Raw genomic sequence first — 14,360 nt, forward strand, 5'->3', positions numbered from 1 at the left:
CCTGTGATAATCCGTCATCCAGATCCCCCCCCCCCCCCCCGTTTCCATGGATTGGACCAATCCGCTGTCTCCTCCCCCTAACCGTCAGGATTTACCGCAGCCTGCCGCAGACACAGGAGAAAGGAGCCGCTGAGCAGATGGGATGCACCTGCTCCTCCACAATCTGGTTTAAATGTGTCAGGGTCTCATTGCTTCAGCGGGAAAGTTTGACTTTAAAGACTTTCTACGTTTAAGAAAATCCTTGTGTGGTTCGGATCGAGCTTCGTAGTTGTTTTTTTTTTCTCCCTCCTATATTCGGGATATAAACCCGTTTCTGCGCATCTCCTCTCCGCCTCCGGAGCAGCGATGCCTCCCGGAGTAATACCGACCCCTCGCAGCTCATCTGCCGGCTGCTTCTGCGCCTACTGCGGGGTGAAGATCAAACCCTGTCCCACCGAGAACTCCGTGTTTTCTCGCGGGGAAATCTATCAGCTGTAAGTTTACTCAGCGAGCTGAGCTGATATGAATGCGAGCTGCAAACATTTTGCACTCATAATAAACTGTTTACGTTTAGCTTCCATGCAGCTTTTTTCTGGCTGGCTATGGTCTCATTAGTCCACACTCCCAGGCTTGTTTTAAAATGGCATACAGTTTTTGCTCGAATGCACAGGAGTCTGGAGACCTTGCATATATAAAAACTTTAAGATGCTCCACCTGCTCGCGTGCGCTTCCATGCATCTTAATTAGGAGCACACCGTGTACCCCAGACATTCCCATAGCTTATAATTAATGTCAGCTCTGGAGGTGAACACTGCGGATCACGCTGGTATTTATTGGTGATTTGTTTGATCAACAAAGCTGGAAATATTCCCTGCATGTGTTTTATTATCAAGCACGTGCATAACAACATTGGTATGAGGATCCTAAAGGGTTGCTTTCAGCACAGTGATGAAATCCGCATTTCTTTTTGTATTGGAAAAACAGCTTGTAGGTATTGTTAGAGGTCTGTCAGTGTTGTGAGGCTTTTATAGTGTGTCTAATCTTTGTCAATCCCTCAGTTTGTCTTAGAGGGATTAAAAGTTGTTTGCTTCACTAAAATCTGCTTCAAGTGTTGAGTTTTTAAAGAAGTGTTTAGATTTATACTACATTTTTGTTTAAACTGATAAAAAAAAAAGATGCTCAATTAATCTTTTTTGTCACTTTTTTTAGTAACTTGTCATAATCTTGCTTTTGGCCTTTGCTTTCTTTATCTTGATGGTGGGATGTAATATTTTCAGACTTTCTGTCTTTGCACATTATCTACCTGTGCTTATATTCTGAGTGATGGATATGGACACCCAGTCATCAGTGAGCAAATCTGCTTTCCATGTCATCATAAAATACAGACATTTCCCACTTTTTCAGGTCAATCCTTGGAATGTAAATTTGTTAAACATAGTTTATGATCATCAACAAGCCAAATTTCTCACATAACCGGCAGCAAAACCCCCTGAGAATTTTACATTCATAGTCTTGCATCCTGCATTTCAAGTCCATTATATAATTCATTATCCATAGGCATCTTGTCATAAGTGGCTTAGTGAGAGTTGCAGTCAGTGCCAGTTACCTGCTCAGATTTGTCATACTGTAGTTGTATCCAAGCCTGTGAACTATAATTAGAAGAAGATTCTGGTGAAAAAAGAAATTGTTTAAGTCAAAGATATTTTATTTACTCTGGAAACAGGTCTTCCTTTTTCGTTTTTGGAGGAAATAGAATCCAACTCTGCAAACATGTCACTGGATGTAGATGGGTTTTTTTTGTTGTTTGTTTCACATTTCAATCTAATCTTTTTTAAACTCATAAATCTTTACTGTTGTGCACAGGATAGTTTATTTAGAAGATCACAGGCCTGGACTAAGTAAACCTTCTAAATCAGAACTTTTAAAACACGTCTCTTTTTCAAGCAGAAAGCTTTCATAGCAGGGGTTTAGCAGATACTGTTGAACAAATATGTTCATGGTTGTTTGATACGGCCTTGTGATGAAAACTAACAAAAGCAAATCCAGATGCGAGAGTGAACTTTAGAAAACATATTTCAGCAATGTCTGGCGAATGACAACAGTTTTTGTTTCATACTGGCGTATTTACTAAAACAATGCAATTACAAAAGATATTAGTGCTACATGGATTTCTCTACCTCTGAGTGTTTTGTAAAAAATGAGTTTTTTGTTGTTTTCTTTATGCAGCATCAGTGAAAGTTTCCTGACAGTCAAAGGAGCTGCTCTCTTTCTGCCTCGAGGAAATGGCTCCTCTCCAATTTCGGCTTCTCGCTTCTCACAACTACGGAGTAAACATGCAGGTGAGGCAAAAAGTTTTGTTCAAATTCCACACCTTTTTAATAAAAAAAATAAATAAATAAATAAATTGTGCAGAATTGTTGCAAAGAATCCCTTCAATCTAATCCAAGCCATTTCCTGAATCTTAACAGGAGACATCCAGCAGCATCTGCAGACCATGTTCACTCTGCTCAGACCAGAGGACAACATCAAGCTGGTGGGTGCACAGCACAAGTAAAAGCACAGACTAGCCTCTCTGTTAGCATTTTATTATGCTGACCTTTCTGGTTCCTGTTCCAGGCAGTCCGTTTGGAGAGTGCTAGCACACAGGCCACACGCTACATGGTGGTGGTCTCAACCATCGGACGCCAGGACACAGAGGAGAGCCTGGTGCTAGGCATGGATTTCAGTCCCATTGATAGGTGAGACCATGTCTCACTCAAACCTTTATGTGCAGCTTTGATGGATAACCTTATTAAAATGGAGGTTTTTCTCTCCCTTTTTTCCATCCCTGCAGCTCATGTTCAGTTGGTTTAGTTTTGCCTTTATGGAGTGACACCTTAATACACTTGGATGGAGATGGGTAAGACATTTTAGACACTGTTGAATTAAGCACAGTCCAAATACAAGATGGTCTGATGGTTTTGTGTTTGTACTTTTTTTTTTTTTTTTTTCCCTCTCAGTGGATTCAGCGTATCAACCGATAACAGAGTGCATGTATTCAAGCCTGTCTCTGTGCAAGCCATGTGGTGAGGAAAAACTATTGAAAATTTATGTAGCTTTTTTTTTTTTATATCATTTACAAGCTTTCATCTCCTTGATGCCATTCTCATAAAAATTGTTTACTGTCATGTCAGAATCTTCCCTCCTAATCACTTTCAAACCCTTTATGGCAGGTCCGCTCTGCAGTCGCTCCACAAAGCCTGTGAAGTGGCTCGCTGTCACAACTACTTCCCAGGCAGCTTGTTCCTCACCTGGGTCAGCTATTATCAAAGCAGAGTGTCCTCTGATCAGACCCGCATCAACGAGTGGAACGCAATGCAGGATGTTCAGTCACACCGCGCTGACTCACCCGTCCTTTTCTCTGATATGTAAATATTCAGTGCAAAAGTATATTTAAAAAAAATCTTTTATTGCTTTACAACTTCTGAAATAAATTTGTTTTATAGGGATGTAATGTGATGGAGCAATGCAAATGAGTAATTATCAAAATTGTTTAGAACCACAAAAGATGTTTTTGCACATAAAAATCTAAAAGGTGTTAACGTTCAGCCTTTAAGAGTCGGTACACTGTAGAAATACTTTTTGATAAGTCTTTACCAACTTTGCACATTGAGACACTCAAATCCTTGTTAAAAAAGGGAAAAAAGGCATTTTTGGTTTTAAAGTGACAAAAATGTATGAATACTTTAGGAAGGCTCTTTTGTAGAACTATGCATTAAATTTCCCTTTCATGTTTCTGTAGCCCCACAGAGAGAGAGCTTACAGAGCGACAGATAAAAACCAGCCTGAGGGAAATCATGACGCAGAAGGATCTGGAGAATGTCACCTGTAAAGAAGTGAGTTACCTCTCATGCTTAGTGCAGACGAAAATATTGCTTTAAACTTTCCTCTGAATTCGGTTCAACTCAACAGTATTTCCCTGACTTAATGTTCCTCACAGATCCGAACAGAGCTGGAAATGCGCATGACATGCAACCTGCGAGAGTTCAAGGAGTTCATCGACAAAGAGATGATTGTTATTCTTGGCCAGATGGACAGTCCTACAGAGATCTTTGACCACGTCTTCCTGGTATTTTGACAATAAACATTTCAGAAACACATTTGTTGGATGCGACAACTCTGGCTACACTTGAGCCATTTATCATCCTTTTATGCTTAGTAGTCAGAGAAATCTGATGCAGTTTTTTTTTATAAGATGTGTTCAATTTTAAGGTACTAAGGTCTTGTTTTGTAAATGCATACTGTATGTCAGACGTGTCTTGCCAAAGGGATTTAGCACTGATAATATGCTCAGAGGAAGGTCTGGAACAACACTGAGGATTGCTTTGGTTTCCTACAGGGATCTGAGTGGAATGCATCCAACTTGGAGGAGCTGCAGAAGTGTGGGTAAGGAACGGCTAAATGCAGCAGCCTCTGTACAATCAGAAATAAAAACGCAAAAGACGATACATTAAATTTAAATGTTAGGAGAAATTTTCTTAGAAAACAAGTAAGCATGTTGTAAACTGGTTTGTTTTATGGTTTACCAGCACCTGACAAGCAAGCTGTCTTGTTTTGATCCAACCTGTATATTTTTTGTCCTTCAGGGTTCAGTACATCCTGAATGTAACAAGGGAGATCGATAACTTCTTCCCCGGTGTGTTTGAGTATCACAACATCCGCGTATACGACGAGGAGGCAACAGACTTACTCGCTTATTGGAATGACACTTATAAGTTCATATCTAGAGCCAAGTAAGTTTTTTTTATTTTAATGGGATTCCTTTACAGTCTGGAGAAGTATGGTGGTTGTGTTTTATAATGTTCAGGTGTAGATGTATAAGTGGTGAAGTGCTGGGGAAATGTAAATGTTTTAAGTCAAAAACATTTATTTTTAAAGCTAAAGATCTACATTTCTGAATATAAGAATAAAGAATAAACTATAGAATTTTTGTTTTAGTTGGTTTATATTTATCTCTTATGTCCTCAGTGACTTACCGAAACTTAGACTTTTAATAGAATAAATGTGACAAAGGTCAAAAGCTGGGTTTTAAAATTATCTTTCCTCTTGAATGTAATCATGTAAGTTTAACAAGTCCAGCAGGGATGGATTTTAAGATTTCAAAATCTAACCCCTAATTTTTAAATCTAAAGGAAAATTGGGCTTATGAGTTGGTATAATTGCAAAAAATATTTTTCATTTTCATGTTTTTTTAAATCAACAAATGATACTTTCCTACTAGATAAACGTTTTGTTCCATCTGGTCACGTGGTCATACATGGCCATTACTATGGTACCTAATGATGGTTTTGTCTTCCTTTTATATTTTTTTTTAAGTGACTGTGATAATTTTGCATTGTTGCTGTTTTGCACTCACGTCTGTGGTAAAATGTTCTTTACTAAAGGTTTAATATGATCAACAGATAAGGGAGTGTATTTGGCTGCACCTTAAACTTAAATCCTTTGGCAAAATCTTTAATTTTCTTACTGATTGAGTTTGAGAAAATGTTTTTTTTTTTTTTATTTCCTTAAGCTGTGACTTCTTTTAAAACTCTGTCTCAGAACATTTGCTCTACAGGCCAATTTTTAAACAGAACGACGATGAATAACTCAATTGTTCACGTCTTAACCAGGAAATCTGGCGCCAAGTGCCTGGTCCACTGTAAAATGGGAATCAGCCGCTCTGCAGCCACAGTGATCGCATACGCCATGAAGGAGTATGGATGGGATTTGAAAAACGCCTTCAATTACGTCAAAGAGCGGCGGACTGTGACCAAACCCAACCCTTCCTTCATGAGGCAGCTGGAGGAATACCAGGGCATACTGCTGGCCAGGTACACGCATACAAAAATGTAATCATTCCAAACTCTGAGAGTATGGAGAGAATGTGGATCACACAACTCTGAATGTTTTCAACAAATTAATGGCTTTATTGTTTTAATTTAGTCAGATGTTTGCCCAAACTTAGTTTGTGATTTGGTCTGTTGGTAGCGACTGTGTTTAACTTACTGCTTAACAGGTTATTATGGCTGTGTAAAACAGTCAGAATTAAATTAATACATCTATTTAAGAAAGTTTTAATGGCAATTTGTTATCAAATACACTTCAAGGTAACAGTAGAGCTTCACTACACTTTCTAGACTTATTTAAAAAAAATGTCTCTGTGCACTAAAATGCATAAGAAGGACGTGTAGCTAGTTTACTGTGGTTTTATTTTTTAGATCTAATTAAGACATAATTTATGCACCACATTTTTCCTGAGTATTCTTAAGATAAAAAGGGGCATTGAATTCTATGTGGCTCAATGATGCATTATTAGACTCTAAACAATGGGACTTCTTAGTTTTCATGTTCAGTTTGGGCAAAAATCAAAATTTTAGTATAGTGTCACCAACCCCAGCTTGTTAAATGGAAAACAATCCACTTCAGGTGTCTTGCTGATTAAATTTCTGAACAAGTTCAGACTTTGCATTGTGGGGAAAAAAGTCTTCATTTAGATGCATTTCAGAAGCGTGGCGTCATGGCGGTTCTACCCCACCACCAACATACTTGGCTCTGAACCATTAGGCTAGCTTAAGGGCGCTGACATCCATATGAAGTCCATGCAGACTTTTTTGAACACCATTCTTTAACTAAAAGGCTTCCAGATTTTTCCTTTCAGGACTTCTACATGTATCTTATTTACAACCTGTCCTCTTTCACTGGAGAAAGTCTGAAAGCTTTTAAAAGCTGGCTGGGTTATTGACCTGAAAATATGGCATCAGGAAAAATAAAGATATTCGTACGTAAAGTAAAACGCTTTCTGCTCATCTTTAATGTAAAGAGCTTAACACAAATATAATGTAGCAAAATTTTCAGATCTTAATATCATATGCACCTCTTTCACAAGGTGTCTAATCAATGTGAAAGTTAATCACTTCATTTTCTGGAGAAAAAAATTAAGTTGGCAGCTAGCTAAGCGAGCTCTACTGACTTGTTGTGAAACAGACTGATGCATAGTGGACCAGAGCAAGTACTCAATATGACTAGATTTTAACATCTGTGACTGCAAGGCATCCATTGGGGCAGGATAAGTAGCTGCATATCTAGAAAGTAAATCAAAACAGTTAAAATGAATAAAATTTAATGTAACATTAAAATGATATGGTTTCAAAACAGGACAGAAATTAACATGAATGACTCTAAATACACCAGACTTTGTTCATATTGTCAATGTATCTGTTTGTCCCTTTTTTTCCTGTAGCAAGCAAAGGCACAACAAGCTGTGGCGTTCTCTCTCTGACAGTGATCTGTCTGAGCACCACGAGCCTTTGTCCAAGTCCCTCGCCCAACCCAACAGTCTTGGTCGCTCTGACCCCCATAACCAGGCAAGCGGCATGCAGGGCCCCTCTGTGCGAGATCTTCTGGAATCACTGGGAACTTCACCGAGCACTGGAAAAGCAACACACTCCATGAGCCAGCCTGACACCGGCATCCAGTCCAGTCAGCTTGGCTCCTCTGGCTTTAGTGCCATGGCATCTTTATCAGGTGACGCTAAAGTTCAAAGCCTGGAGGGACCCTCTCAGGCTGATAAAGCCTTCAGCAGGCAGCTCATCCCCCACCATCCTGACTCCACAGCTGGTTCTGTGTTATCTCCCACCCTGTCCAATGGTCTGTGTGACTCAGAGGAGCAGCCATCATTGCCTCCTCTCACCCAGCCAAGGGCTTCTACAGACCCCGAGAGGACAGAGGTAGTAACTGTTGCACAAAGCGTGGTGGCGGGCCAGCCTAACCCTCCTCCCTCCGTTCAGCACCTCCTGCCCTCTCCTGCTCCATCATCCACAAATGAAGCCTCTAAACTCCAGGTTTCCTCGTCTACCCCTCTGGCTTCAGTGCCTGAGCCCATGACTGCACCAAACACTCATCAGCCTGGATCCCAGAGTTTAGCTGCACCAGTGCTTATAAAAAAACAAGAGGATCATCAGACATGTGGCTCAGATCCTCCCTCCTCTAATGACATCAGCCATCCTAATGCTGTTCCACAGGACAACGTGTTGCTGTTTGGCCATAGTGCTGATCATATTAACTTCTTTAGTGCCAGAGAAAAATTCAAGGGAATGAGTCATGATGGTAAAAGTCAGAGTGCTGCTGTGCAGCAGTCTCCTCTGCTTAAGAGCTGCGGTAAAGATCATCTTCCTCTGGGTCAGGAGGGTGTAAACAGTGAGGGGCAGGAGGAGGAGAGCAGAAAGGTAACCATTGCTTGTAAGTTTTCCTCTAATTCTTCTTTCATTCTTTGTTCTTAGTATGAAAGTTTGTGGATGTTCTGAGATGTGTTTAAACTATAAGAGTAATTACTACAGTATTTTTTTACATATTCCATAATTTTTCATTAATTTATAAGTAACTCTTAATGGACTCGCTACACACAAAGGGATGTAGATCTTATTGATTAATGCTCACAGCCTCCTGTTTGTCAGATACTTCAAATCATAAGATTACAGGGTTTCCACAGGTCATTAAGTCATTAAATTATAATTTTTTTAAATTAAGGCCTTAATTGGCATTAAAATTTATCAAATGTGATTAGATTGGCATTTAAAATGCTTTATTTAAAAAAAAAAAACACATTTATAAAGACAATTTTGTCAGATATATCATATCAGATATAACTGGTTCCACGTGTTTGCGTGGAACTCCTTACAGTTCATTGTAAAGTCGTATTTTCGGAAAACAAGCTCAAGGTGGAGAAATTACTAGAGTATGGCAGACATTCCAACTCTCCCATATGAGAATCATGGGTACTTGTTGATGGTGTTAAATTTATTTCCAAGAGCATTAAAAAGCATTAAATTAGAGTTACTAATTCCCGAACAATTCCTGGGTTAATGTAAAGGATTTTTAATACAGAAATATTAACCAACATACACTTATATACTCTATACTTGGTCATGTCCTCTATTGCAGTGTTTCCCAACCTTTTTTTGACTGGTGTACCGCTTTGGGCATTTTGTTTTACCATGAGTGCCCCTCTAGGTCAAATATGATGTGTATTGAGGCTTGTCCAAAAGTGGAACGTACAATAACTGATTATACAATACAGACTATTTTACTTAATCTTTTAATTTGAGCATTTAATTCTTAGGCATTTTATGCCTTTATCTAAAAAAAACAAAAAAAAACCATAAATAACTTACCTGGAAGTTAGTAAGGAATCGAAATGAATACAAAATAAAATCATAATATAAATCTGATGCTACTCATGTAACTCCCCTATAATCACAGAAAAACATACCCTTTGGTTAGTAAAAGCTTGTTTAATTTTTCAGTTGGGTTCTAACAAAGCAGAACAGATCACAGCCCTATTTTACTACCTAAGAAAATATTTTCATGTACCCTTTTCATGACCACTAGGGGCAGGGAAACACCGCTCTATTCAAAGAATCTCTGCAGGGCGGTGCAGAGGTGATCTGCTTGTTGCTAAGCTGAGGTGTCCTGAAACCCATGTTTGCTTTAACAGTTCCCTTCAGTTCTGCTACATAAGTTCTGGTGCCTTTTTTTTTTTTTTTATCTTCTTGATTGTCAGTCATAGTCTGTGGAGGGTTTAATATCAGGTCAGCTTTCTGGGTGATGAATTAGAGTTCTGGTACAGCTGATAGTTTGAGCAGACGCCATACGTATCCTGATGGAAACTAAAATCACCTCTCAAGTCCGTCAGCAGAGGAAGACCTTTTCCTTTTCCACCAGACTCCAATACATTGAAATCTAAATGAAATGCAAATAATTACATTTTTTACCACTAAATATTTTTTTTCTTTTACTCAGTCCATACTAGAGTTATGCTGTCTCTGGTTCAGTTGAACACAGAGATACAAAGGTTGTGAATTCCTCCCTGCTCTTGAAAATCATCACCATCCTAAAGGCTGCAGCTGCTCTTGTTGCATGAAAACATTTTTCTAATCAAACTTTTCTTCCTTCAACTTATCCTTATATTAATCAAAGTGGACACACGCTCATACTGCCAACCTCTATAACATTTTGGTCTCTCTTCCCCTTCTTGTTCAGCATATCAATCACATTTAATCTGCAAAATATTTTTATTGATCTTATTTGATATTTTAAGTTTTAGAGAAGCAGTACTTTTGACGTTGATTAGCTGTAAGCCATAACGATTAAGATTAAAAGAATAAAATGTGGGGAATATTATGTTTTATAATTAATCATTATGGTATGTTTTTACTTTTGAATGTAAATGAATTAAGAACACAATGATTTATAGAGTATTTAGATATACTAGATAAACTAAGCCTTTTGATTATTGTGCTGCAATAGGGCCATCTAGTGGATTATAGATGAAATGCATATAGACCAGTTCTGACGCGTTTTACTGAAACATTATTTTTTGCTTCTGCATTATCTCTCCTCTGTAGGAAACTCATGCTCCTGTGCAGGTCACAGGAATAAAGACAGAGACTCTCACCCAACCAGAACCACAAAGCTCCCGCTACCAAGATGAGATAAGTTATAAACACGAAATGCAGAATCTGGAGACTGTCCCACAGAAAGTGGCCAAAAATGAAAGGGAGGAATTGAAAAACAAAGAGGACGAGGAAGGTGGCCCCGTTCGCCTCTACAGCGACTGGACCAGAGGCTCTGTGCGGAGAGTTACGCAACAACTAGAGCAGCGGATGAAAGGGGAACACAAGACGCCCTTAACCTCATCCTCTGCTGTCCCTCTCACTGGTAGCAGCTCCTGCTCCCAGCGCCGCCCATACAGCATCCACTCTCTGACTGCAGCAGCTCCTCAGGATGCAGCGGTACGCCCGCAGGTCTCTGTAGTCAGCTCCACAGAGGAGGGCGGGGTTGGCATGTTTAGACCAGCTGAAAGAGGGAATTTTTTGGGAATTATTGAAAAAAGCACAAAAGGACACAAACTCCAGCCTGTTGATACCAGACTGCTCTCTACCTCTTCTCATTTCCAACACTCTGCACAGTCTCCATTTGCCTCTGTGAACTTCCTCTGTTTGGAAGGTGTGACCGAACTGGAGTCGTCTGTAGACTGGGTGTGTTTGACAGAGGGACCCCATGCTGACATCACAGTGAGGGACACGTGTGAGCTGGGTTCCTTCCTGCAGCAGGTCGGGTCAGGTGGTGCCTGCCAGGCAGTGTGCTTGAGCCAGAGCTTCGGAAGTTCTCCAAAACAAGGAAGTAATCTGCAGAAGAGGGTTAGACAGGTGGAAGCCAGGATCCGTCAGGCTGGCCTGACCCCTCCGTCTCTAATGAAGCGCTCTGCATCACTGGCCAAACTGGGCTGCCTGGAGCTCCTAGCCAATGATCTGACCGAGCTGGAGCGCAGCTGCTGTTCCGCTACGGCGCCACCTACCCAAGCTCCTCCAGTTAGTGATGAATCCAAGAAGCTGCGGGTGCACAGCTCTCGTTCCTCAAGTAGCAAAAAGCAAGAACCAATCATTAGCCCAGCTAAGAACCTTGGTCTAGAAAACTCGGCAACTTCAAATCAGAGCCCCCCAAAAGAAAAACTCCCAAACACTGAGCAAGACTCCGTACATTCACCTGGGCCAACACTTCTGACAAACAGGCAGCAGTATGGAAAGACTCACCCACTGAGGCAGCTTCAGAAACGAACTGTCAGCACCCTGTATCACACAATGTGACCATCAATCACCCTGTATGTCTGTGTGTGTGTGTGTGCAACTCTTAGATGGAAATCAACATGTTGGTTTTATTTATCAAACCAGTGCCTCTTGCCTTAAAGGATACGTTTCAGTCGTTCCTAACACGTTTTCCCATAGATCAACTGAAAGCTTCTGTGATATCAGCCGTTGAGGTGAAGTCTGCTGAACTCAACAAAAGTTGAAGCATAAAAACCCATCCTCCAATCAGGGTGGTGTGGGGCCCTAGTGGTTAAGGCATAGAGCTTGGAATCCTGAGGTTCTGAGTTTGAACCCTCACTCCCACAGACTCCCATTCTGGGTGGCAAAACCCTTAACCCCACACTGCTCCACAGGCGCCCCACGATGGCAGCCCACTGCTCCCCTAGGGGAGGGGTTAAATGCAGAGGTAAATTTCTCCAATGTGAGATCAATAAAGTATAATTACTATTAAAAAGCATTAACAAAACCCAAAACTGTATAAACACGCACACACATCCCTGTGCCAATCGTTCTCATTTATCACAGGTTATTGTCTCCTGCTTTTGCTGATGCCTCTTAGTCTTCTGGAGAGAAGGATGCAGCTGTTGCCTTTCTTGTTCATTTTCCTCAAATTGCGTCAATGTTTTTGTGTTAACGGTCCAATCCAAGCAGAAATTGTCACCAACAACCATCTGTTTAAGGCAAAGTAGAAAGGTTGCTGCTTCAGCAGGAAGTGGAAACCCAGCTTTGGATACAGAGCGAGTGGAAGAATGTTTTCTTTTTCTAGTAACGCAGTACCTCAACCGCATCTGATCTGCGCAGACATCAGGCTCTGGTATTCTGGAATGTCCTCAGTTTAAATACATTTGAATTACGCTTAATTAAGTGGGGGGGGAGAATCTTGCCTATCATTGTTCTCCTAGTTCTGAGGCCACTCGGAGCAGATTCCTCATAACATTTATCTGTGGGATGAAGGTTAGCTTTGACGGCATAATGGCAGAGTGTATATTTAAGTTTCCTGCTGTGATCTATTTTGGATGCAAGTCTTTTCTGAGTGTTTTAAAAACTGTACATTTTATTTTTGTTTTTTTACATCTGAATTGTGTTGGTGACTGAGTTTGACTTTTATTTTGAAAGAATATCTTTTGTACAGCTTTTAGGAGTGTGCCTGTGACTGGCAAGTGAAGCTTCTCTGCAATCAGAAATGTCTGTACAGGGATGTTTGTCATACGTGCACTTTACTCCCTTTTTTTTTTTTTTTTACATTTAATTGGGACTTTCTTTATGTGGGTTTGCTACTTTTAGGGAGCATGCTTGGGCTGTAGTAGGTGTCGGGTATGTGTGTGTGCGTGCGTGTAATGTCGAATACATTTTGAATTTCATTTAAATCTTTATTTGTAAATATTTTATATTATGTACTTCAACTGTGACCATTAAAAAATGGAGATTATTAAATGTAAAGTTTTCTGCGAGTCTTTTTAAAGGGATCTGTAGGTCTAGATACTAGAAAGCACAGGTTATTTCTAGCTGCAAGTAGTTTTTGCCCATTCCTTCTGATTGGTTTGAGGTTCTCCTCTAGTGTCTGTTGATGGGTGGATTCATAATGTTTCAGTTAATTTGGTATTCTTCCAGTGATACTTTTAGGTGATATTAACTTCAGTACCATTTTATGCTACTTGCCCTTCTGATGGCTTCACTGATGAACAACAAGCACTTTTTAAGCAGATGTGGACCAAACACATCCAGTTTATAGTTAAGGATATTTATCATGCATACTGTACAAAGTTTTTTGGTTTTTTTTCTAAGGCTTTTATCTTGGGCAAGTAATTGATCCACTACATAGCATCTCTTGTGACTGGAATTGGTTTGTAGTGCTCAAACATGTACTTTACAATCCTGCCTGTAGGTATTTGTATTAAAAGTGCTGTGACCGGGGCCCCTGTAGTACTGGTTCTGGCCCCTGTAATGGTCCCTATACTGCAGAAGCAATACTGAATACATTTCTAATGGATAAATGCACTTGGACAGAAACGGTCTTGAAAGATTTGTTGGATGTATTATTTATCATTACCTTCACACTTTAATTTCAACAATGTTATAAAAATGAAGGTGTATTAAGAGGGTTTTACTGTTTTAGGGGTGCACTGATTGCAGTTTCCTGGGTTATAACAGTCCTTTTAAAGCCTGACATGCAGATTCCAATTTTGACCAATACCGATATTTTCTTTACAGTAGTTGTTATAGGATAATAATGCACCTTTTTATGTATTCATCTTATTTCATTAAAAATGTAAACGAATACCCGCAAAACAAAAAAATTAGCTTTAATTGGACTCAATAATATTGACAAATATAAATGAAACGTTTAGAGCATCGATGGTGGCTGATTACTAGACTTTTGCAGAGGGTAGATAAGATTCGTGGTCAAGATCAGTTTCATGTATCGGCCAATCACCCAAAATAAAGGAAATTGAGTGGTAAATTGTTGCACTCAGAGAAGATGAAAATAAAAGATGAAATGATGTCCTGTTTTTTTTTTTTTTTTTTGCTTCATTCTTTCATTCAGTGCCACAAATCTGATCTGCAATCGCACTGACAGCAACATTCAGAAATTGGTGTTTTAAAATCTTTATTTGATGTTTTAATGACTTTTTTTCCCCACACTTTGGAATTATAAGAAAATACCATACTTTTATAGCTCTTCTCTTTTTTTAAATGTCAAAACTGATTAAATGA

General features: G+C 39.7%; 1 protein-coding gene across 1 annotated transcript; it reads left to right on the plus strand.

Moving 5' to 3' along the window:
* Positions 1 to 204: 204 nt before the first annotated feature.
* On the plus strand, positions 205 to 13,090 carry LOC107097639 (protein phosphatase Slingshot homolog 2-like). Its single transcript, XM_015394864.1, has 14 exons — positions 205 to 473; positions 2,206 to 2,318; positions 2,448 to 2,512; positions 2,596 to 2,717; positions 2,813 to 2,878; positions 2,979 to 3,044; positions 3,192 to 3,386; positions 3,761 to 3,854; positions 3,959 to 4,087; positions 4,358 to 4,404; positions 4,605 to 4,751; positions 5,631 to 5,831; positions 7,241 to 8,225; positions 10,404 to 13,090. Exons 1-14 carry the CDS (start codon positions 346 to 348, stop codon positions 11,643 to 11,645), a joined length of 3,600 nt encoding a protein of 1,199 aa, XP_015250350.1. The 5' UTR covers positions 205 to 345; the 3' UTR covers positions 11,646 to 13,090.
* The last annotated feature ends 1,270 nt before the right edge of the window (positions 13,091 to 14,360 follow it).

This window comes from Cyprinodon variegatus, unplaced genomic scaffold (genome assembly GCF_000732505.1).
Source record: "Cyprinodon variegatus isolate N-32 unplaced genomic scaffold, C_variegatus-1.0 Scaffold712, whole genome shotgun sequence".
Taxonomy (NCBI): Eukaryota; Metazoa; Chordata; class Actinopteri; order Cyprinodontiformes; family Cyprinodontidae; genus Cyprinodon; species Cyprinodon variegatus.

Coding starts and splice junctions, on each gene's coding strand:
- LOC107097639 (XM_015394864.1), top strand. CDS start 346: ATGCCTCCCGGAGTAATACCGACCCCTCGCAGCTCATCTGCCGGCTGC. Junction 2,319..2,447: donor ACTACGGAGTAAACATGCAG/GTGAGGCAAAAA, acceptor GAATCTTAACAG/GAGACATCCAGCAGCATCTG. Junction 4,088..4,357: donor TCTTTGACCACGTCTTCCTG/GTATTTTGACAA, acceptor GGTTTCCTACAG/GGATCTGAGTGGAATGCATC.